This window comes from Thermobia domestica, chromosome 8 (assembly GCF_964235325.1).
Source record: "Thermobia domestica chromosome 8, izTheDome1.hap1.1, whole genome shotgun sequence".
In the NCBI taxonomy this organism is placed as follows: domain Eukaryota; kingdom Metazoa; phylum Arthropoda; class Insecta; order Zygentoma; family Lepismatidae; genus Thermobia; species Thermobia domestica.
This window is the reverse complement of record NC_137461.1, coordinates 289,161,856-289,187,032: the sequence shown is the minus strand read 5'-3', so window position 1 is coordinate 289,187,032 and position 25,177 is coordinate 289,161,856. Positions and strand designations below refer to the sequence as shown.

The following is a 25,177-nucleotide window of genomic DNA, read 5'->3' as shown; positions in this document are numbered from 1 at the left end:
AAGTTCACATCTTTATTCTGTTATTACTGTAGCTGAATGTTTAGCGGGTCTGACGATAGTACGCGTAGCACCTAAACTCAATTCCTGGTCGTGAACAGATTAATTTCAGCAAATACTTGCACAGTATTTCTGTATACAGGATGGCCCAAAAGTAGGTGTACAACCCTGCATTGATTAAGTATAACAGTTTATTAAGATAATGAGGTTATATGCTTCGGTCTATTCCGACTTCAGCGTATAAGTAAAAAGAAATTAAAATCAAATAATAAACTAGCTTAAGTTAAATCTAGTACGAGAATCTATACCTACTTTTGGGCCACCCTGTATGCATTAAGATATACTCTTTTACTATAAACTTTTAAGATTCGTAGCTATTAATGTGCTTTTCATTCACAGATGAACCATGCCTGTAGAGCTTTGACTTACATGATGGAAGCCCTTCCACGGTCGTCAGCAGTTGTGGTTGATGCTGTTCCTGTATTTCTTGAGAAGCTGCAGGTGATACAATGTATGGATGTAGCAGAGCAGAGTTTAACTGCCCTAGAAATGCTTTCTCGGCGACATAGCAAGGCGATCCTTCAAGCAGTATGTATCACCTGTATAGTATTTACATATTACTTATATTGGAAAGTATTTATGTTCTTGGAAAACAAATTAATGTTTCTCCGTAATTTTGACATTCTAGAGTAATATCTTAAGCTTGTAAGTGATTAGGTAGGTGATAAAATAAACAAAACATGGAATTGAAGCATTTAGTATAGTTCTTCGGCATGCGGATATTGTAAATTTCGGATTCTAGTTACAGCTTATAAAACGTAAGTTATGGTCTTGTATTTTGTTAAGGTAAGCTGGAAGTGGGGCTAAATCCAATAATGAAGGCTCCATAAATGATAGTGTAGCGTACAGCAGGCCACAGAAATTCTTGAGGTACAAAAACCGTGAGATAGGCAACCCAACTAACGCCTGCTCCAAGATTACGTGTGGTAGAGTAAGGCTGCGCTAAGAAGAGCTCTGACAGCTCTCCTGCGATCAAGCGCAATTGCCACGTTTATCTTCTGTAAGAATACAATATAACAAGGGGCACAGTTTGTGGAAAAAGAATCACCTATGAATTACAATAAAAATATTATTTAACATTATGTCTGACGAAAGTATCAGTCAAAAGAAACAAACAAATTAGTATTGCGTTAAGATAGTTTACAAAATAGTAAAGAAAACAACCGTTACTTCTAAACATATAGGGCCTTATGCAGAATCGTTTTGACGTATGATTAGCGTCATACTAAATGCTTGACTACTGCATGGAAACGTGTGTTAGTCGAACTCTTTAGTATGACATCGAGCTTCTTCGTGGCTAAGCGGTTAGCGTACGCCTTTAGCATGGGAGACCCCGGTTCGATTCCCGGCGGGAGCTCATGTGGATCGGATTCCACGTTAATCAGTAGGTCCACGTCTCATATAGTCTCGCTGCTGAAAGAGACGTTAAACTCAAAATCAACTCAACTCTTTAGTATGACACTAAACACGCGTCAGAACGACTCTGCGTAACACCCATAATGTTATATCTTTTTTAAAAATTGAAAACTACTTACGTTAGAGAATGATTTTCAATTGTAAACAATTTAATTCCGTTTACTGTAGAAATCCTACGCTTTTTTCCTAGGGTGGATAAAGTTCCCGTCGGTTCAGCGAGATCTTTTGGGCACTTCTCTTTTGTGATTCTTTTCACAGTTGTAGGGCTAATGTATAAAGCTGAATCTACTCTTTCAATCACTTTAGGCAATAAAGGACCGTCGTTACGTTCTTTTTCAAAATATACCCTAAGATTAAACACAAATTCCCGTGCCTGACTTGTCAAGGCCACCTTCTTTCCGCACTTCTTACGCACTTCAGGCATTGTATTCATAAACACACACACACACACACACACACATACTATGTTTATTTGTTAGGTTTATGTGAATAATACGAATACAAACTAATTTACACTCATGAATGAAAATAACGATTACACCACAATATTCACACCAATGCACTGAGATGATAGCACAAAAAATCAAAACAACTTGATAGCACAAAAGCTTTCACAGCAATGAGTAGGTATGAATGCGACAACACTGTTCTGTTACCCATGGAAACAACCTAGTGTTTCCAAATGTATTTTTGTGGGTCTAAACGTATCCTCGCCTTCATATATTGGTAAGAAAACGTCTTCTACGAAAAGACCGACAAAGCTGGATCATATTCGTTACTTTCCAACTAGTCAATTTCTAAATCAGTCCTTATGAAAGCTCATTATAACGGTCTCTGTAATATATAGACTATGTACATTTTTTCCGATGTCAACAAATTTCGTACCAAGACCATTAGAAATTCTACTGCCTGACATTCCAAATCACGGGTCATTGCCCTTGAACTTTAGAAGAGCCGTACAGACTCGCTACCCTCTTCGCTTTCAATTCCACGAAAACCTACTCCCTGCGGCGACAGTGAGGCGGACCGGTTGTTGTTCCATGTAACCCTACTTCTATTTACGTAGCAAACTTGTTAAAAGGACAGAGTTGTGTCAATAAGTGGAAAAAGAAAAAAAAATCATTATTGTGGCAATAACGTTAAGCCTAGTGGAACTACGTTGTGCTGGAATGTTGAGGAGTGAAGTGAAGTACGATTATTTTTTAAATGTCTAGTTTGTAAGTATTTCAACTTATAATCTGATTTAATCAGTGATAAAGTTCGATTCCTTGATCGTTTTGTCAAGTGGTCGCTTTGATTCTTCTTGCTATGACAGTTCGCAACATTGTCGTTAACTTACACGATGTTAGATCTGTCAGAGCTCAGGTTATGATGGCCTTAGAATAGTAGCTAGCACAGCAGCGTGAAGTTGCCCCCAACTGTTAAAAGCACAAATCGTAAAGAGTGTTTTCGAGCAGAAGTGGAGCGAAACGCTGGTTGACGAAATGACAAAAGGGAATCTTTGGATATTTGTACTCACAGTACTTCTTGTTTGTATGATACACACGTAAAACTATACACAGCCACTTGAAAAAAATACACAGATATCAGAGGCGCTGATGAGAAGATAACAGTTGGGGGAATTAGTTAATCTTATAATTAACTCAAATGAGGATTATATAAACAAGTTTACTTAGTTCAAATAACTATACATACGGATAGATTATGCGGTACATATGGTAGGTTATTATTATTATTATTATTATTATTTTAACTAACTCAAAGCTTTGCGCTGAGTTTTGAAACTATTGACGGTAGTCCTACCTGCAAATCAATTTTGGGGGTCTTACAGTGCGTGAGCTCCTAGGTTCCGGCGCTACTGATTCATACGTAATACTACTTCAAAAGAAGAAATTGTTGATTTCATTATTCGTTAAATAGTTTTTAAAATGATAACTATTAGTAATTTATTTGTAAATATTCAAAATGCAAAATTCGATGAGAGACAAACGAGTTGGAGAACTTTTCCGTATTAAAGTAGGCCGATTTCCCGTTAACTTGCAGTTATAACTGGGGTTCATATTTGTGAAATTTCACACATTGAGAGACAAAGAGAAAAGTGGAGAATATAGTGTCAATAAACGACAACTTAAAAATGCACGAAATTAATGGATAATATCAAATATAGAACCATTAACAGAATTAACTCTAACTCGTTTTCTCTATTCATTTTCGTTCCTTCCTTTATTTTCAGGATTACATCATCATTGAACTTCTCCGCTGGAGATTATCTTTCATTTAGCAGCATCCAAATGCAGCTCAGACTTGTAAATGAAACATTTTAAAAAGTGTAAATGGCGAAGGCTAGAATCGAACCCGGGCCGCCAGATTAGAAAACTACAACTCTAACCACTCATCTAAAGCGTTACTTTTTCCGGCTCGCCTAAATAAAGAGCCTTTTCTGTTCGCTTAAAACAGAAGCTTGTTAATAATCAGGTTGATTGGCAAAACACAGGAATATGTAATTGACTCGGAGAGCATTATATCATTGTATTCACTAAATTACCAACATTACAGATTTTTGAAAAAACAAAATACAAAACTCCTTTATTTTGAATCAAACACGGCGCGTGTATTATACTCATAAACAAACTAAAGACAAATCAATTGCTGTGTAGTAATCGTGGTGAAATGGTCAAGGCGCTCGACCAGTAATCTGAAGATAGTGGAATCGAATCGGATCCAAGAACGACCAGTACATTTTTTTTAACTTCAGAATTTTAGATGGCTATTGATCGGCGATTAAACATGTTTTACTTTCTTCTGATATTTGAATACTCGGATGTTTCAATACTTGAACTATCAAATCTTCAGGAATAATAATAATAATAATAATAATAATAATAATAATAATAATAATAATATAATATTATTATTATTATTATTATTATTATTATTATTATTATTATTATTATTATCATCTGATAGAAGACTAAAAGTTAGGAGATTATTATCGCTCAGGGCATAACATTACAACCAGAAATGTAACATTTGGCAAGAATATTTCGTATTTGTTTAGTGTTGCTTACGAGAAGAGGAATTGCTCATCTTCTTTCTGAAACAAAATAAACAAAATTAAGACGAGAGTTAACATTTTACATTTAAGACGAGACAGGGCGCTCAAATTATCGTCTCACTTTGGAGATGGAAATCGAGACGAGACGCAAAGTATCGTAAACATTTCTTGTTTTATCTTGAAATAGTGTATGTCCATTCTTTAAGTAAAGATTGCTTTGTAGACTGAATCTTATATGCTATTTTGTTACTTCGTATTTCGGAGCTCATTGAATTTATTATAGTCTGTCTAGGTATGTTTGTAGCAAAGCTTTTATAATTACTTCTGCATATCCTAAAAGTTAGTTTATTATATGTCTTACTGTTCAATGATATTAAGTTATTTTTAATACAGTTATCTTCCTCAAAACGTACAGTAGAATACTTTCTACATAAAACTTCAGTGGAACGCTTTGGTTGAAAATTTTGGTAGTTGCAGAGGTGTGTCCTGGAGGTCCAGACGCCCTCCCGAAATCCCGACTTATCTGTAAGTTTTGTCTAATATTAGGGCAACTTTAAACATTTTAATACCATTATTATTATTAGACTGAAAATATAAGACCTCAATGTTACGTCCTATTGCAGTGTAAATAAGCGTACTGAAGTTGATAGGAAAAGAAGAAGAAAAGATGAGTTAATGATAGAGAAAGGGTAAGAGCGATTAGTGTCCGAAAGGAAATGAGAGGGGAGAAAGAAGGTGTCAGCTCCTGGATAAAATTATTATCGAAACTTCGGATGCCTAAACAGAAATTAAGTAGGATTTGTCTTCACCACGATACATAGTAACACTTTCTTTGGCTAAAAGACTTGGGATTATATATGCGTTATATTGATCTTTTAACAAAATATACATACCAATATAAGAAAGAATAGTTCCTATTTACAAATTTTGCTTGAACGGATATATGGAACGTGTTAGAAATGGAAAACGAAAATAATATTATTTCTAGCAGTAGGAGTAATAGTTGAAGACGTTCGGAATAACTGCTCGGAGAAAATATCGTTTCAGACACATTTATGACTCATACTAGGCCCTAAGCATGACCCTTACGAGTCGTATTCTTGAATTGTTTCATAAACACGTTACGTTTCCCACCACAGTATGAATCAAGTTTGTAGACAGACATGTGATGTTAGTTTGCTAGTATTTCCCCTGTGAAGGAAGCCGTCCCCACTCTAACTTGTAAAACCGAAATAAATTGTGTATTTCTTATTACACATCAGAAATATGAATATTGTATTTCATAAAAACAACTTACCGCAGCGAGAATCGAACTCGGGACCCCAAAATCACGAAACGAATGCTCACGCCACTATGCTAAGACTGCTCTGTTCAGAAAGAGTGAAAAAAAATACAGTGCCTCAGACTAGGGATGGCCTTTCGGGTCTGAACGGATCGGGTTCCGGAACCGGTTCTTCGGATCCAGGTCTGGAACCGGTCCTGAAAACCGGATCTCCAAGAACCGGTTACGCTGGAACCGAAACTTTATAACCATCCCTACGCTAAACCCGAGCTTCTGGCAGGCTGTGAACAGTATGCTAGATGAAATGGTGGAAACGACAGGCAGGTGCCCAGGCGGAGGCAGCTTGTCTCATTTGGCTAAATAAACTGTGTAACTGGCAAACTCATTGGCTAAACAGGCAAACTGGCCAACTCATTTGGCTAAACACCCACTGGTGGACCAAATTTTTTTTCTGGGGGCACAAGCGGGTCTGGACGGAAAAGGCACAAGCGCATGGTCCTCTTTGCATTTCTTTTGAAGGTGAACTTTGTGCTTCCTTTACGGATCTTTGGGGGCTTTCAAATCCAGGTCTGGAACCGATTCCTAAGATCCGGTTCTGAAACCGGGTTTTCAGATCCAGATATTTAACCGGTTCTTAAGATCCGGTTCTGGAACCGGGTTTTCGGATCCAGGTCTGGAACCGGTTCCTAAGATCCGGTTCTGGAACCGGGTTTTCGGATCCAGGCCCTGAACCGGTTCTGAAAACCGGATCTCCGAGAACCGGTTCTTCGCGAAACCGGTTCCGCCGGAACCGGAACTTTGTGGCCATCCCTACCTCAGACCACTTTCTTTGCTGATTCACCGAAAGTATATCCGTATCTTGATATTATTGCAATTACAGGTATCAATATCCAAAAGTGCCTAAAGTTCTTTTTTCACTTACAAGGAGAAAGCAGACTGATAAATTAACATTGGGACCATTTTTTCCAAGGTGATTATGAACATTTAAAGTGTTCATATTACAAACTGGAAGAGCGCAGTGGCCTAATACAGCATAGAAAAGGTCTTCAAGTTTTCGACTCGCCGCATATGTCGTGCGTTGTGGAAATTTATTAAGTGACGGCGCGGCAGAGTCAGAAGCATTTGTGACTCACGTTCCAAGGGTTACGGGTTCGATCCCCGCTGGTGTCTTTTGCTTCAATCAATACAATAGCCACTTGTAGCTACAAGTAAAATGTTTATTTTCCATATGTTTATAATGAATTAAAACAATAGATATAGTCAAATCAGTTGTAAAATCTTTCATTATTTCATGGTTAACTTGCAACAAAATATAATCTATTTCGTAAATATATTCATATCACGAGTTATATTATGGTTACCACAGTCGTTGTGCAAAAAAATATTCTTATGCTTCGTGTCTACATCTGTCGATAATGTGTGTATTCCAAGCACTGGCACAAATGACACGAGGGGAGAGGGGTACATGTCTCCTCCAATCTTGGAACTGAGGGATTGTACCCCAATAATCCGATTTGAAATGTGTTATTTTGGGGAAAAATGTGCTGAATTGTGTCCGATTGCCACAAAGGAAAATGAGATGAAATGATATCCCCCAGAATAAGCCTCAAATCTGCCCGCCTCACAATGTTGAAGACAACTCTGCTCCCCTGATCCTCCACAGTATTGTTTTTCAACATCTTAAATATTTGAACATTGCTTTAAAAAAATATGAAAACGGTCTTACCCGTCCTCCCCCTCCCCAATATTGGAGACAGATTTTCGCCGCTTAATAGAAGGGGAATAAGATGTAATCTCCTTTGGTTATAGTAGCATCCAGTATTGCCAAAGAGAATTTCCTTCTCATCCCCCTTGTAATTTTCACACTGTCAACAGATGTAGGCACAAAGCGTCAAGAATATTTTTTACACAACGACTGTGGTAACTATAATATAACTCATGATAGCAATATATTTACTAAATAGATTACATGTGGACAATTGAGAAACACGAATTGCCTTATTTTACATATACAATATCTACAATTTCAATCGCTTCGATCCGCTCCTTCCCGTACTTCTACGAGAATATTTACTTTTTGTGGAAGAGGCCTTGGCCCCAACTGTTTTTCCGCACAAGCTAAACCACATGTTTGCTTATTTTTTGCGTATTGTTCCTACAAAAGTTTCGTTGCAATCCTCCATTTCTTTAGGCACTTCTGACGTATACTTATTAGCACTTTAAATAATTCGTAATCAAAGGTTTGGATTTTTTTTTTAAAAGGAAAATACGAAACACACATTGCCTCATTTTATGTATACAATATTTGTGCACAATTACATTCACTTTACTCTACTGCTTCTTCCCTTTAGGGCGTTATCTTTCACAGTTTTGGGTAGGGGATTTAGCACCCTAAAACAGTTTTTTTTTTTTTTTTTTGCAGAAAATGAAAAAAAAAAAACATATTCGTTTCCTTTTTGCGTATTGTCCCTACACAAAGTTTCGTTGCAACTCATCATGTATTTTAGGCACTTTTGACATATTGTTTTTAGCTCCTCCGATATTTCGTGATCTTTGCGTTTAATGTCCCACGATTATGCCTGTTAGGTTAAGGGAGACCCATGATTAAAGCAAGTGAATTATGATTGGCAAATTAGTGAAAGGAGAAAATGGGAAGAAATTGGAGTGTCCCGAGAAAACCCACGAGCACGATGTTGTCCACTTCAAGCTTACTTGCGTTGGGAACGAACCAAGTAACCCACCCTCAGATCAGAGTTGGAGTGGGTCGGTGGGTCAGTGGGTCGAGTTTTCTGAGTGGATCAGTGGGTCGAGGGTTAACAGCATGTGGCCCACTGCGACACACCACCCACCATGACCCACTGCGATCCACCGACCCACTTTACTTACTGCATTGTAGACAGTATCTTCTGAACAGTATATTTTTATTTCACCCTCGACCCTAGCCATAGGAACTAAATACACGTTTCTGATTGGTTGCAGTTTGCGATTGCCCAAACCTTCTGGTGTATGTATTGTGTATTATAGTAATAGAAGAAAATTGTCACTTTGTTGGAATTAAAGAAGAAAATTGAAGAAGCAGCTGAGGTTAAATTAATATGGCAGTAAAGCTGGAACAAAACGAGTCCTGCGGGGCTTCTAACCCGTTGTTACTACTACTACTATTACTACCTATACTATGGATTCGTGTAGCAAAACTGCACGCGTTACGTAAGTAAATCACTTTTTTGAGTAGTATTTTTATTTATCATATTTTAATGGAAATGGTGTTATGGAAACTTAATAAAAAATAAAATATAAGAATTAAAAAAAGTTTCTCTGAGGCGGGTTTGAACCCACGCCAAAAGTAATTATAATTACTAACCAGTTGTGCTAGCAGTCTCTTTCACAAAGACTGACAGCAGTAAGTAGTTCATTTCTGCTATATTTATAGTAGGTGGCGAGAAACGGATAACTTCAACTAATCAGAACCGCATACTTAGCTTCTATTGCTAGGGTCGAGCGTCCTTTAAAAATATGCTTCTGAACACTGGTGAATTTGTCTACGTTTTACTTTCAAGGCCTCGATAACCCTTCCTTTTTCATTTGTTTCTATTTACTTACCTGAGATTAGTATATCAAAGAAGGAGAAGGCAGAGTTTGGTAAGTGAAATTTGGGGCCATTTTTTGCAAGGTAGTAGTGCATATTTAAAGAGTTGCACATTTACGAACTGGGAGAACGCAATAGCCAAAAATAACGGAGAAGACCGTCTTAGTTTTCTACTCGCCGCGTATATCGTACGACGCGCGAATTTACCAAGTGATGGTGTGGCAGAGTGAGTGAAATCTGTAACTTATGTGTAAAGTGTCCCGGGTTCGATTCCTGTTCGAGTCTTTTTTTTTTTCTTTTTTGGCATCAACCAATAAAGTAGGCATTTGTAAACTATAAGTAAAATATTAATTCACCGTATGTTTATAATGAAGAAAACAATAGAAATTTTCAAATCACTTGTAAAATCTTTCAAAGTTCCATGTTAACTGGCAAACAAAATTTAATAAATTCCGTAAATATACTGATATCATAGTTATATTATGGTTACGACCAGTGGCGTAATTACGATTCTATTTCGGGTGGAGTTTGCCAACTTTAGTCCTAGAAATGTGAAAATTTTCTAAAATATTTAATTTACTTTAATATAGTAAATAACATTTGGAGGAGCTTAAGCCCGGAAGCGCTCCGTTAAATACGCCACTGGTTACGACAGTCATTGTCAAATAAATGTTCTTGACGCTTCGTGTCTACATCTGTTGAGTAGTTTGCGTATTAAGGAGGAGTTAAGGGGGAAATCCCCTTTGCTAATACTGGATGGTGCTATAACCAAACGAGATTTCCTCCTCATTCCCCTTGTAATTCCCACACCGTTTACAGATGTAGACACGAACCGTCAAGAACATTTTTTACACAACGACTGTGGTAACAATAATATTTATGGAATAGATTAAATTTTGTTCCTACCGTAGTTAACATGGAATATTAAAAGATTTTACAAGTGATTTGAAAATTTCAATTGTTTTATTCATTATAAACATATAGTGAATTAATATTGTACTTACAGTTACAAATGGCTACTTTATTGGTTGAAGGAAGAAAAAGATGTATGGCTCGAACAGGAATCGAACCCGGAACCCTTTACTTATGAGTCATAGATTTTCCTCACTGCCACGCCGGCACTTGGTAAATTTGTGCGTTGTACAATATATGCAGCAAGTGGAAGACTTTAAGACGGTTTTTCTCCGTTATTTTTGATCATTGCGCTCTCCCAGTTTGCAATATTAGTTCTTTAAATGTGCACCACCAACTCGCAAAAAATGGCCCCGAAGTTCACTTACCGAAGTCTGCCTTCTCCATGTAAGTGAAAAAAGAACTTCAGGCATTTTTGGACATTGATATTTGTAATTCCAAAATAGCAATAGGACTTATACTACTACTTGGCTTTCAAGACACACAGCCTGAGAGTTGTTAGAGGAGCTAACTACTGGAAACAATACATTTCTAAATCATTATAATATATAAATTATTATATAAAAAATGGATGTAACTGTGCGCCTGATCATCACGGCCAAATTGCAAAGTCAAATGAAATGACTTTCGTTATGTGGCTAGACCTTAATCCAAACTGGGATGTTATCATATCACTTTCATTATAATAATATCTTAAGGGGGTAGTGGGGATCCGAATTTCTATATATGTAAAATTGGTAGTGGGTTGGTTTGTAAAAATAATTGAAAATGATCGATATTAGATGAGAAACAAATTCACAAACAAATTGAGAAACAGAAACCATGCGCTTTCTACTATAATAATTGCTGAAGCTTATTTTTATTATATGGAGCGCTTAGGGCACAGGGCAATCAAGCAATAAAGTTGTGAGAAAAATAGACATAAAATTTGTAATGTACGCTTAATTACACGGAAATTTAAATTTGGACTGTACGTTGGTCTACTTACCTTGATTTGGGACTTTCAAATTCCATGCGTTTTTCCACTGAAAATTATCGATAATTCAACAAGAAAATAATTATACCATGATAATTTAATTGAAATTCATCGAAATTTGGCCCATAACAAACACTTTACCATTTTATATCGTAAAGGTCAGATCCACCGTTATTGTAACAGACTGGTGCTTGTGCGAGTAAACGTAAAAATTCAAACTTCGATTAGTTAGAATTTCACAACCTGGTTTTATTATTACAAGTATAAACTCAGTAGAGAAGAGGCTGTGTATCATGTGTCAGAGTTGATAACGATGTGTTTTGGTAGGTGGTGGGTCGGATCGGGTCGGTGGGTAGTGGGTCATGATGGGTAGTGAGTCAGAGTAGGTCACGGTTGGTGGAGGGTCATGGTGGGTCAAGTTTTCATTGACCCACGCCATCACTGCCTCATATAGTTCAGTGCTTGCAGTCCCGTGTTCAATTCCCGGTGGGAGATCCTTTGAAATTATATATGTCCTCGATGTATCTGTTCGTGTCCCTGTCATTCAAAGTTACTGGAAATAGCTTAAAACGAGCATTACTAAGTATAATAAAGACGAGTTACGGAGATACTTTCGGTAAATCAGAAAAGAAAGTGGTCTGGGGCACCATATGTCTATTTTTGTTTTTTAATTTAAATTTGAATTCTCTCGACTATAGTATTATCATGATAGTAATCATTGTGTTTCGTCGTTATCGTAAACGTGTGCAGTTTGCTCCATAAACGACTGTTTTTTGACTCTTTCTTAACAGAGCAGTCTTAGCGTAGTGACGTGAGCATTCATTTCGTGATTTAGGGGTCCTAGGTTCGATTCTCGCTGCGGTAAGTTGTTTTTATGAACTACAATATTCATACTTCTGATGTGTAATTAAAAAATACACAGTTTCTTTCTGTCTTACAAGTTAGAGTGGAAACGGCTTTCTTCACAGGGGAAATACTAGCAAACTAACATCACATGTCTGTCTACAACCTTGATTCATACTGTGGTAGTAAACGTAACATGTTTAGCAAACAATTCATGAATACGACCACTAAGGTTCATACTTAGGGCCTAGTATGAGTCATAAATGTGTCAAACGATATTTTCTCCGAGCAGTTATTCCGAACGTCTTCAACTATTACTCCTACTGCTAGAAATAATATTATTTTCGTTCTCCATTTCTAACACGTTCCACATATCCGTTCAAGCAAAATTTGTAAATAGGAACTATTCTTTCTTATATTGGTATGTATATTTTGTTAAAAGATCAATATAACGCATATATAATCCCAAGTCTTTTAGCCAAAGAAAGTTGGTTACTATGTATCATGGTGAAGACAAATCCTACTTAATTTCTGTTTAGGCACCCGAAGTTTCGATAATAATTTTATCCAGGAGCTGACACCTTCTTTCTCCCCTCTCATTTCCTTTCGGACACTAATCGCTCTTACCCTTTCTCTATCATTAACTCATCCTTTCTTCTTCTTTTCCTATTAACTTCAGTACGCTTATTTACACTGCAATAGGACGTAATATTGAGGTCTTATATTTTCAGTCTAATAATAATAATGGTATTAAAATGTTTAAAGTTGCCCTAATATTAGACAAAACTTACAGGTAAGTCGGGATTTCGGGAGGGCGTCTGCACCTCCAGGACACACCTCTGCAACTACCAAAATTTTCAACCAAAGCGTTCCACTGAAGTTTTATGTAGAAAGTATTCTACTGTACGTTTTGAGGAAGATAACTGTATTAAAAATAACTTAATATCATTGAACAGTAAGACATATAATAAACTAACTTTTAGGATATGCAGAAGTAATTATAAAAGCTTTGCTACAAACATACGTAGACAGACTATAATAAATTCAATGAGCTCCGAAATACGAAGTAACAAAATAGCATATAAGATTCAGTCTACAAAGCAATCTTTACTTAAAGAATGGACATACACTATTTCAAGATAAAACAAGAAATGTTTACGATACTTTGTGTCTCGTCTCGATTTCCATCTCCAAAGTGAGACGATAATTTGAGCACCTTGTCTCGTCTTAAATGTAAAATGTTAACTCTCGTCTTAATTTTGTTTATTTTGTTTCAGAAAGGAGATGAGCAATTCCTCTTCTCGTAAGCAACACTAAACAAATACGAAATATTCTTTCCAAATGTTACATTTCCTGGTTGTAATGTTATGCCCTGAGCAATAATAAGCTCCTAACTTTTAATCTTTTGCGAGATAATTTTTATTATCAGTTTATTATTATTATTATTATTATTCCTGAAGATTTGATATTTCAAGTATTGTAATATTCGAGTATTCAAATAGCAGAAGAAAATAAAATGTGTGTCATCGCAGATCATTCGCCATCTAAAATTCTAAAGTTAAAAAAAATGTACTGGTCGTTCGTGGATCCGATTCGGTTCGCTTACCTTCAGATTACTGATCGAGCGCCTTGACCACTTAACTACGATTACTACACAGCAATTGATTTGTCTTTAGTTTCTTTGAGTATAATACACGCGCCGTATTTGATTCAAAATAAAGGAGTTTTGTATTTTGTTTTTCAAAAATCTGTAATGTTGATAATTTAGTGAATACAGTGATATAATGCCCTCCGAGTCAATTACATATTCCCGTGTTTTGCCAATCAATCTATTAACAAACTACTGTTTTGAGCGAACAGAAAAGACTCTTTATTTAGGTGAGCTCGAAGAAGTAACGCTTTAGATGAGTGGTTAGAGTTGTAGATCTGTTATCTGGCGGCCCGGGTTCGATTCTGGCTTCGCCGTTTGCACTTTTAAAAATGTTTCGTTTACAAGGCTGATCTCTATTTGGATGCTGCTAAGTGAAAGATAATCTCCAGTGGAGAAATTCAGTGATGTAATCCTGAATATAAAGGAAGGAAAATGCATAAAACGAGTTGGAGTTAATTCTGTTAATGGTTCTATATTTGATATTAACCGTTAATTTCGTGCATTTTTTAAGTTGTTGTTTGTTGACATTATATTTTCCTCTCTTCTCCTTGTGTCTCAATGTGTAAATTTGCACAAATATTATACAAATCACGAACCCTGAGTTATATTTGCAACCTAAGGAGAAATACGCTTAGTACCGATAGGTTCTCCAACTCGTTTAAGTGTTATCGAATTTTGTATTTTTAATATTTACAAATAAATTACTGCATAACAATATTTAGCATTTTCAAAAATTATTTAACGAATAATGAAATAAGACAAGTTCTTCTTTCGAAGTAACATTACGTATCAATCAGTGGCCCCGGAACCTAGGAGCTCAGGCCCTATTAGACCCCCAAAATTTTCATTAGGGCTGGGTTCTTCTCCTGAATGATCAATCCATACTTTAATTGATTTGCAGGCAGGACTACTGTTAATAGTTTTAAAACTCAGCGCAAGGCTTTGTGTTTATTTTTAAAAATAATAAACTAATACATGTACCGCATAATCTATCCGTATATTATTTGATACGCATATATGTATAGTCATTTGAAGTAGGTTAACTTGTTTATATAATCCCTCATTTGAGTTAATTATAAGATTGTTTAAGTTTCCCGACTGTTATCTTCTCATCGGTTCCTCTGGTGTCTGTATATTTTTTTTTCTGGTATTGTGCTGTTTACTGTGAGTACAAGTATCCAAAAACTCCCTTTTGTCATTTCGTCAGCCAGCGTTTCTCCTCACTCCTGCACAAAAACACACTTTACGATTTGTTCTTTTAACAGGTGGGGCAACTTCATGCTGCTGTTCTAGCTACTCTAACAGGCGTAATTAATCTTGTAGCGGGGGTCAGTTGGGTTGCCTAACTCACGGACTTTGTACCTCAAGAATTTCTGTGGCCCGCTGTACAGTTCCGGAAATACGGATCTAGATCCAGTGTATTGACGTCTATCACTAACTTAATACCAAACATTCAGTAGCGTTTGTTCCCGATTTAAACTCGTCCTTTAGAACATTGATTCTCAACGCGGGCTATATCGCCTCCCAGGGGACTTTCTCGTTCTCGAAGGGGGCGCTGGAACAAAAATGGGTGATCGGGGATCGATAGACTATTTAGAGGGCGTTGAGATTTCATCACCTGTTAGACTTTTTCTTAGTATTATTGAACAAAGGGAATTCTGCATCCATATGCATTTTACAAATTTTTGGCAATGGCTGGCAAGGGTCCACGAAAACCTCGAGTGACCGATTTCACAACCATTAAGCTGACGGGGGTGGAGCACTTCCTAATCAACTCTTAATTCCTCAGCCTCTCATGTCTCTTTGCAGTCAGAAACTAGCAGTATTCTGTTCTGGTTTGTTCGGTTATGGTCTATTTTGCAATGCGGTTGTTTACTCACATGCAGAAATGATACTTGTACATTAGGAAGAAAGAGTGAACAATCGGAAAGTGGCTAGGTAGTGGAGCGGAAGCTGTGACGTTAACAAAGGAAAAGTATTGTTGAGCGAAATTGCTTGTACTTTAGCCTTGTATTCCGTGGAATTTTATTAATTTAATAATGAGAGTAATTTACAGTTGATTGACAATCGATTAGTTTTAGTGTGTTGTGTGGAGTTTGCACATTTTGAAGAACACTTGTCAATATGTCTAAAAGAAGTGCTGTCAATATTCGACTGAATACTTGAAAATTAGATTTCTCTCGTCTCCTACAAACGTACAAACTTCCCTTCTACCTTCTTTGTGAAAAGACATTTTCAAATGAAGTCATGAAGTTTTCACGACTAAAAGATCACGTGCTAAGAATCCACTCAGACAAAACCGATTAAACCCTTTCGTTCTTCCAAAATCAGAAGTTAAAATTTTAAAGCCCAAACATTGTAAGGAAGCCTTTTGAAAAATCTGTACAGAACACCCAGAAAGGGGTCGTTTCTTTTTATAAGGTGTCTTTATTAATAACAAAATGTGAACCACCTCACACTATCGGAGAAACATCAATATTCTCTGCCGTTAAAGAAATAGTTAATACTGTGTTAGAGCCCGGCTCAAATACGTGTATCCAATACGTATTTGAGCCTTGAGTAATGATAGTGTCTCCAAAAGAATTAATGAGGGGGCTGCTAATCTCGAAGTGACATTTATCAACAATGCAAATCTATGAATCAACGGCCATAATGACGAAACATTGCTGCTAGGTTACGACGTTTCACTAATCAAAATGACGAGATAATGAAGGAACTGTTATTTGCCCAAAACCACCAACACGAAGGGTTCTTCAATATACAAGAAGATGGAACACTTTTTTAATGAGAAAAGTATACCTCAAGCAAACATTGTAACTTGTGCAATCGAATAAGCCGCATCCATGATTGGTCGATATCGAGGGTTTATAGCTCATTTAAAAAGAACTATACCTCGTCTTATCTGTCCATTGTGTCATTAATCTTGTTGCTAAAAATTTGAGTGACGGACTGCACAAGCCTTTCAATTATATAATAAGTGCTATTAACAAAGTAAAGTCCTAATCTTTGAACGACCGTCTTTTTCATAATCTCTGTAAAGAAAATGACCAAGAATTTGTACGTCTTTTGCACACGGAAGTGAGATGGTTGTCAAAAGGAAAGTGTTTGCAGCGTGTTTATGAACTTTTTGCCCCAGTAGTTGAGTTCCTGAAGACGATTGATCCAAGCCTAAGTAACGTCTTGATGTGGCCTATTTATCTTACATGTTCGGTAAATTCAATGAAGTCAGCACAAAGTTACAAGGAGACAGAATGAATTATCATCTCTTCGTTCATTGCTAAACTTTACCTTCTTGCAAGTAACGTAAGTCGTCGAAAGTTCTGTCAATTTCCTAGTCTTTAAGCACTTGAAAACGAAAGAGAACTTAAAGAAATAAATTTCTTGAAGTATTTCACGTTCATTTCAAATGGCTCAAGGGAGACATTAAAATTAGATTTCAAGATTTTTGTGCCCTTGAAGAGAAATTCATCCGAGTTTGCAGGACCAAATCACCTACTTGAAACACGACTGTGAAGCGAAATCACTCTTCGAACAGTCTGGTTATGAGTGTTTTCGAATGAAAATGAAGAACTCTTATTCTCTCCTGTGGTAGGAACTAAAGTTACTTACTTAGTGGAGAGGAGTTTCAGCGCTGTACAACAGATCTTCACGAAAGCGAGAAACAAACTGCCAGTATGTGAAAGGGGTGACTTGAGATACGGCTAACGAAGCTGATACCACATATTGTTAAATTGACTTCAGCCCACCAGGCACAAAGTATTCATTATAACAAAGTAAAGGAATATTAACATTCCGGAAAAATGATCTTATTGTAATTTGTTATATCTTTAGTTCGTAATTTTACAGGAAATAAGTTAACAGCATCGGATCTTTGACACAGTGAACAGTAAGTGCTGACTTTTTATTTCTTTTCGTTAAGAAAGATCATCTACAGGCACATGGTAACTCTTATATTGATTCTATCAGAAGAGAGGTTAATTGTTTAAGCTATTATATTACAATGGATTTTCTATTTCTACGGATTTTTAAGAAGAGATTTGCGACTTTAGCTTTTTTTGGGATAAGGGCACTAAATGTTTTTCTTTTCTCGAAGAATAAGTTTTAGAACACTGTTTTGGGTTCTTGTGTTTTACCTGCTTTTGTTGACAAAAATGAAACTTTTAACGACCCTCAGTCGTGTTGTGTAGGCTAAAGGAGAAGGAGGGTTAATCACAGTGAACGATTATGAAACCGTTTGTGGAATGGGAATGGAAACGGGAGAACTCCGAGGAAACCTACGAATAAGATATTGTCTACCACAAACTCACATGGCCTGGGATCGAACCAGGGACCGCTCACGTTGGAATTATGTGCTCTACCATCGTGTCCGCAAGCTTTCACTTACTGTTGCGACCACAACTAATATATAGGGGAGGTTCGGAAACTAAGGTTACAAGGCCGATATATCTGGAGTTTCGTATGTTATAGAGGAATGGGGAGTGTGCGGTTATTTTAATATACTAGCTAAACCTGCGCTCTCTACACAGCGGATCATTCGCATATGAGCATAAATCTCCTTCTCATTCCTTACAACATATGTACATGTCCCTTTACAGACACAAGTAAAAGACGTCTTGATTTTAAAAAGATCGGCAAGGAGTATCATAAAGAGGAGATTTTTTCAATTATTTTTTTCTCAATATCTCGCACCGTTTGCAAGATTTGAGCCTACTTCCGGTTGGAGTTTCTAATTCATGTATGACCAGTATTTTCTTTCTTCTTGCATGCAGTATGTAATAAGCAAATACATTACATATACAATTAATTATAATGTCAGTTATATATGGTGTTCATTGGGCAAAACACTCAAAAAAATATTTATCTTAGACTCGAGAAATGGTTATCCTTCTTTTTTCATTATTATTTGGTCGTGGAACAAACGCCTGAGACATATACAACCCCAATATACAACATCGTGGTGTTGGAATGTGTAACACATAGGATATGATGCTTTTTTTTTTTTTTAATTTCAACGCTTCCAGCGTACCCTTAAAAATGTAATAAAAAACTAATGGCCATGTTTTTTTAAAAAAAATATTCAATTAGAACTAAACAATCTACGCAAAATTTCCAATCGATCAGTGAAAACGTCATCTTTCTAGAGCCTGTAATTTCCGAGATCTCATTGTCGAAAGGATTGGCTACAAACATATAAACATAGTTTAAAAGAACTCGGAAGATGGAAGCACAACTCACATGCATTGATTTTAGAGAAGGCTTATTAAAATACAAAGGCTTTGAACAATAATTTTATATCATAAACTTTATGAAAAAGATATAGTTAACTAATTTAGACTATTTAAAGTACAAATATTTAAAATGTTTGTCTGTGTTAAACGTGAAATTACACATAACCGTAAATGAAAGATTCGAAAGCTAAAGTTATAGGTTGGAGCTCAGGCGCTTTTAATTGCTATTGTAGCATTTTAATAGATAGATGGAGTTGGCAGCTGTGCAGTTTTAGCTATCCACCACGTACGGCGCTAGCTGTAAGCTCCAATGGCAACTCCTTTGGAAAACTAGAGCGGCAGTGGCTTAGTGGTAGAGCGTTTACCTGTAGTGCATAGGGGCCCTGGTTCGATCCCAGCTCGCGCCAAATGAACTTTGTGGTGGACAAACACCATGTGCGTGGCTTTCCTCGGATTATCCCGTTTCCTCCCACTTTCTTAATTCCATCATTTCATTCATTTCTCATCGTTACAGTCTCCTTTAGCCTAACCGGCATAAACGTTGGACGTAAAACTCAGATTTCATTTCATTTCGTTTGGAAAACTAGTCTCGCGAAGAAGTCTGCTCAGTTATTCGACTTCCGTGGGTGAAACGTGCAACCGCTGCTGAAATTCACCGGCAGTTGGTAGAGGTCTACGGAGAGATTGTATTGTCTTGTCAGCATGTCGCAGAATGGCGTTGAAAGTTTGCGGGTGGTAGAGAAAACATCACCGACGAGAAGCCCAGAAGACCACCATGCTTTTGAAGCAGTTCCGATGGGACATAATCTACCATCCTACCTACAGCCCAACTTCACACCAAGCGACTTTAACTTATTTCTGCACTTGAAAGAGCACCTAGGAGACCGTCGCTTCGCTTCAGGTAAGAAGGTGAAACATTTCGTGATGACATAGGTGAACTAGCAGGCTCAATATTGGACTTAAGAAGAAGTTGGTCAAGTGCTATATATGGAGCATTAGATTGTATGGTTCAGAGACTTGGACATTACGAAAGTTAGAGAAGAAATATTTGGAGAGCTTCGAAATGTGGTGTTGGAGGAAGATGGAGAAGATAAAAAGGACAGAGAGAGCAACAAACGAAGATGTTTTAAAACGGATAGGAGAGAAGATGACACTTCTAGCCACCATCCTTCGTAGAAAGGCCAATTGGATTGGACACATCTTGCGAAGAAATTGTCTTCTTCACACCGCCAGAGAAGGAAAGATGGAAGGGAAGCGAGGAATAGGAAGAAGAAGAACAGAGCTGATCGATGATTTGAAAGATAGGAGAAAATATTGGGAGTTAAAAGAGGAAGCTGAAGATCGACAAAAGTGGAAGAAACATTTCCAGACCCAAATCTAAAATTGAAAAAAAAATCCTCATTAGTCCCAGGACCTGCCGAAAGGCAGCATACTTATAATAATAATAATAATAATAATAATAATAATAATAATAATAATAATAATAATAATAATAATAATAATAATAATAATAATAATAATAATAATAATAGCTGAACACACACACCAGGACAGGATATTTACCAGGAGGGAATCTTCAAATTCATCCCACGACAAGTGCCTCAACCAATATGGAGACTTTACTGAAAAATAACCTAATGTAATTTAATAGTGAAATGTATGTACTCTCTGGTGGCTGTATTGGTTGTATGAAATGATATATACACGTTTCGATGTAGGCTTTGTAATCTTAACTTTGATCTCCCCTCGCATAATTGGAAACACAACTATAAACGAGAAGTGTAGGGATAGGGAGTAAGTGCAGTGTCATCAACTGGAGATTTAGTAGAAATTGTTTCGAATACGATAGTATTTCATTATTGCTTCGGCATGGTTTTGATGGTTCTGCTGTTGTCTCTTTGCAGCAAGGTGTTGCAGCCTGCCTCATGTACCTGGACTTCTTCAGTATAAATGCACAGCGAGCAGCGTTAGCTATTACAGCAAATTGTTGTCAGAATCTTCACGTCGACGAGTTCCATTTCATCGTGGAGTCTTTGCCTCTTCTCGCCAATAGACTGACTCAGCAGGTGAGTCATCATTGCTTACTATTTTTTTTTTTTTAATTTTAATGATTGGAAACCAGGTGTTCTGCTTAATACAGTTGCAAAAGCAGTGATACTAACATATACAGGGTGTTTAATAAGTAATGGTCATAAATTAAACCGTAGATAGTACATGCCAAAACTAACAAAAAAGTCTTAGTAAACATGTGTCCGCAAACGCTTCGTAACGGAGATAGGGGCTGTCAAAAGTTTGGGAAAATGAAGTTTAGAGACGAATATCTCAAAAAGTATGAATCGGACAGAGGGCGGTCCAATGAATGACTATCGAAGTCAGACATGCGTTATGTAGAAATGCATGGTTGATAACTCTGCAATGCGCGCGCAAGGGATTCGCCATAGAAACGGAGGGATTCCCGGAAAATTGTCTAAGGAAAGGGGGCTCGAGATGAACATCGAGGGCGAGTCTATCCACCAGTAATTCATACGTCGTGGTACCAGGTCGAAAGCTCGAAAGATACAAAATGGCGGACAATGTTTACGTGCCGTGTGTGGTTGCATAACCAGCAGGAAATGACAGAGGTAATCGAAGTGTGGTGATGTACGTTCAAAATTGCTCCAGGAAGAATTCCGACAACTAATGCATACGTACAAGTGTAGCAGCACTTAGGTAAATCAAAGGGTATGCAAGGCACTGATGAAGCATTATGTGCTAAGCAGTTAACGTAACGAATATCCGCAAACTGGATTGCAATGGGAAAAGCATGACAACATTCGAGTATGTGGGAGGCGAATCTGAAACATTCCGCATGTTGAACGCGTAAATGTATTACAACAAGCAAAAAATGATGGACATGTAGTGTTTCTCCATATCAACAAACAGAAATCGTCATGTTGGTAATGTGTACAGCATTAATCATAAGGTAAACAGTAAATACCCAGATGTGTAGCCACAGAAGAGATGCATGAGAAATTAACGTACCTCTATCATTAAAGTAAATGTTGGAAGTGTCGTCCATTCATGCGAATGCATGCTCGTACTCGTTTTCGCAAAGATCCACGTACTCGTGATAACATGTCGGCATCCTGTTGAATATGTCTGCACCATTGTTCCACCCTTTCTCGAAAATCTGAGATCAGAACCACTGCATTCAGTGGGCACTTCAGCGGATTTGAACCCGTAACATCGTGCACCCAAGGTGAGCTCGTCTGTTGCAACCCCGATTTAGTATTTCCAGCTGGCTTGCATGTTCTACCAGTGTTCCTTTCGGCCATTCCATTCATTTTCGCGCATCGTTTGTTTTACCTTGGTATTGGTACAATAAATGACTACTCTGTACATGTGCATTCATCTTAGGAATGTGCTCTGAAGTAGTTTAGAACATGCACCACCACCTTTCTTCGATTGCCTCTCTCATTTCCTGTTGGTTATGCAACCACACACGGCACGTAAACATTGTCCGCCATTTTGTATCTTTTCGAGCTTTCGAACTGGTACCACGACGTATGAATTACTGGTGGATAGACTCGCCCTCGATGTTCATCTCGAGCCCCCTTTCCTTAGACAATTTTCCGGGAATCCCTCCGTTTCTTTGGAGAATCCCTTGCGCGCGCATTGCAGAGTTATCAACCATGCATTTCTGCATAGCGCATGTCTGACTTCAATAGTCATTCATTGGACCGCCCTCTGTCCGATTCATACTTTTTGAGATATTCGTCTCTAAACTTCATTTTCCCAAACTTTTGACAGCCCCTATCTCCGTTACGAAGCGTTTGCGGACACATGTTTACTAAGACTTTTTTGTTAGTTTTGGCATGTACTATCTACGGTTTAATTTATGACCATTACTTATTAAACACCCTATATAAAAATAAATAAATTATATTCCAGCAGAAAGAATGAAATCATCGTAAACAGAATTTTGTTTTGAAAATGCTTACCTGCATCATTATAATAATTGAATGGAAATTGTCTCTAATAGTTAATTAAGTAAAATAACTACATATTAGAAAAAAGTAATGAAATTCCTTTTTCGTTTCTTTTCTTCAGGACAAGAAGAGTGTGGAAAGTGTATGCCTTGCATTTAGTCGTTTGGTAGATAGTTTCCAGAATGATCCAGAAAAATTACAAGAAATAGCCAGTCCCGAACTCTTGACGAATCTTCAGCAATTGGTGAGTGGTCAGAAATTATTTTTTCTTTCTTTTCTTTCTTTTTTTTAAGAAAAAAGAAAGTAACTGCGTATGTGAGATGAAAGATGTATTATTAATACGCCAAACTAACTAACTTCATAGCTGTGGACTCCGGAAGTTCAATGCCACATTCACAAATACTTTCCATTGACTTCTGTCCTCAGCCAACTGGATCTCAGTTTCTACGTTGTATTTTTATTTCGAGGTACATCTTAATTGTCCTCCCATCTAACGAGTGCTGCAAATTTCTAACTGGAATGAACTAATATCTTAGAAACTTTTTGTACTTGGGGGCAGAGCGTACCTCATCTGAAATTTGTAACACCGTGTATTTAGACAACTCAAGGATGAATTTAACTAATCTTCTTAGGATAAGAAATGAAATAATCAATTTCATTTGGATATTTTCGACATCACACCACAAGCTATCAAGACTCGGAATGGTTTTAACTATAAAAATCTACTAAATCGTAATGGCACAGAAACTTAACCATTATGACTATCCAACATCGTAAATAGATGTAATACTCACAGGTAGTTCAGCTTTGATAATCTCCAATCGATGTCTTTTCATTATGCGATCTTAATTCCAACTCCCCAGTCCACTTTCCGTACTCAACCAGCACAACCCCTTTCTGGGATTCAGATGCTTCCTGGTTGTAGCGTAGAGCTTAGCTCAGGTCTCCTTATGAAATGCCTTACTTTGTTATTTCCGTTTAGGAAAACTTCCTATAATTGTGGTGTCATGCCTACATTATCTGTTTTTATTTTCCTAAACAGTTTGAATATCTCTTCCTTGTTTTACAATAAACAAAATAAATTTATGAAATACGTATGAGGATTTTGGGTACTTTACACATCTGCGCCTAGGTTGTCTTAATGTTCATTTTCCTATTGGTTTCCAGTTTAAGCGTTCGTTTCTTCCATTCTGACTACATAAGCTACCCACTAAGCTTCCTAGATTTAATCATTATAACAGTGTTTAATAAACTGTGAAATTATACAGTTCCTCGTTATGAGGTTTCTACCATTCCCCATTCCCATTCCCCTTGTGTCCGAATATTCACCTCAAGATTTTATTTTCAAACATTTTCAGTTTGAATTCTTCCCTCAAAGTAAGCGACCATGGTTCACAACCATATAGCAGAACAGGCAAAATTATAGTTTTATATATTTTAAGCATCAAATTCTTCGATAGAATTCGCGAAATATATCGTCCCCTATTATTACTACGCTGCTTATTATTATTTTAAATCTTAGTTTTCTGCAAACAATTACAGATATGATGTGGAATTTCGATATTATAAATTTTATTTAATGTAGTTCACTGTATTAACTTTATAGTGATGATAAATTCATAAATCATGTATAACAAATAAATTCTTAATAGGAATGCAGTGTCAAAATAGGTAAAATAATAGATGTTAAATACGTCTTATCAGTCGAAATATGAAGAATAAATTAAATATTTTTAAGAAGTTACCTAGGATTTAGAATTAATTACAAAACATTTTCAGGATGAGCAGGACTGCATCTGAATTGAAATAACATCGCACATTTTTTTTAGGAGCTTGAAAAATGTTCTGAGAATAAACAACAATTACTTACTCTACAGCAGTTTTTGTACATAATAAGTTTTTGTTTTGAAAAGGTACGAAACTTTACAGCGTAAATGAATTAGTTTTTAATACTTCAGTAAATCCGAAATATTGTGAATTAGTTTTCTCCCTATTCCCTTTCGAAATTTAAATTGGTGATACGGCAATATACACTTTTTAAATGTGGGTACTCACATTTTTTAAGTGAAAATCTTTCTTTTTTATTGTAATTGTAAACCAGATCTCTCTTTCTAACACTGTGTTATAGATCGTACTTTAATGTGCCAAAATTATATTACGTGAACAATCTCGAGACTCTTCATATTCGACTTGCATTCTATAT

The 25,177-nt window shown here is 36.8% G+C and overlaps 1 protein-coding gene across 10 annotated transcripts in view; it reads left to right on the top strand.

Moving 5' to 3' along the window:
• The window catches only part of ctrip (E3 ubiquitin-protein ligase ctrip), a 117,479-nt gene that overhangs the window by 40,967 nt on the left and 51,335 nt on the right, over positions 1 to 25,177 (top strand). For all 10 annotated transcript variants that reach the window (XM_081769957.1, XM_081769963.1, XM_081769964.1 and 7 more), the window contains 3 exons: positions 397 to 585; positions 20,911 to 21,072; positions 23,096 to 23,218. In XM_081769957.1, coding sequence (XP_081626083.1) covers positions 397 to 585; positions 20,911 to 21,072; positions 23,096 to 23,218 — 474 coding nt within the window. The remainder of the gene's footprint in view (positions 1 to 396; positions 586 to 20,910; positions 21,073 to 23,095; positions 23,219 to 25,177) is intronic.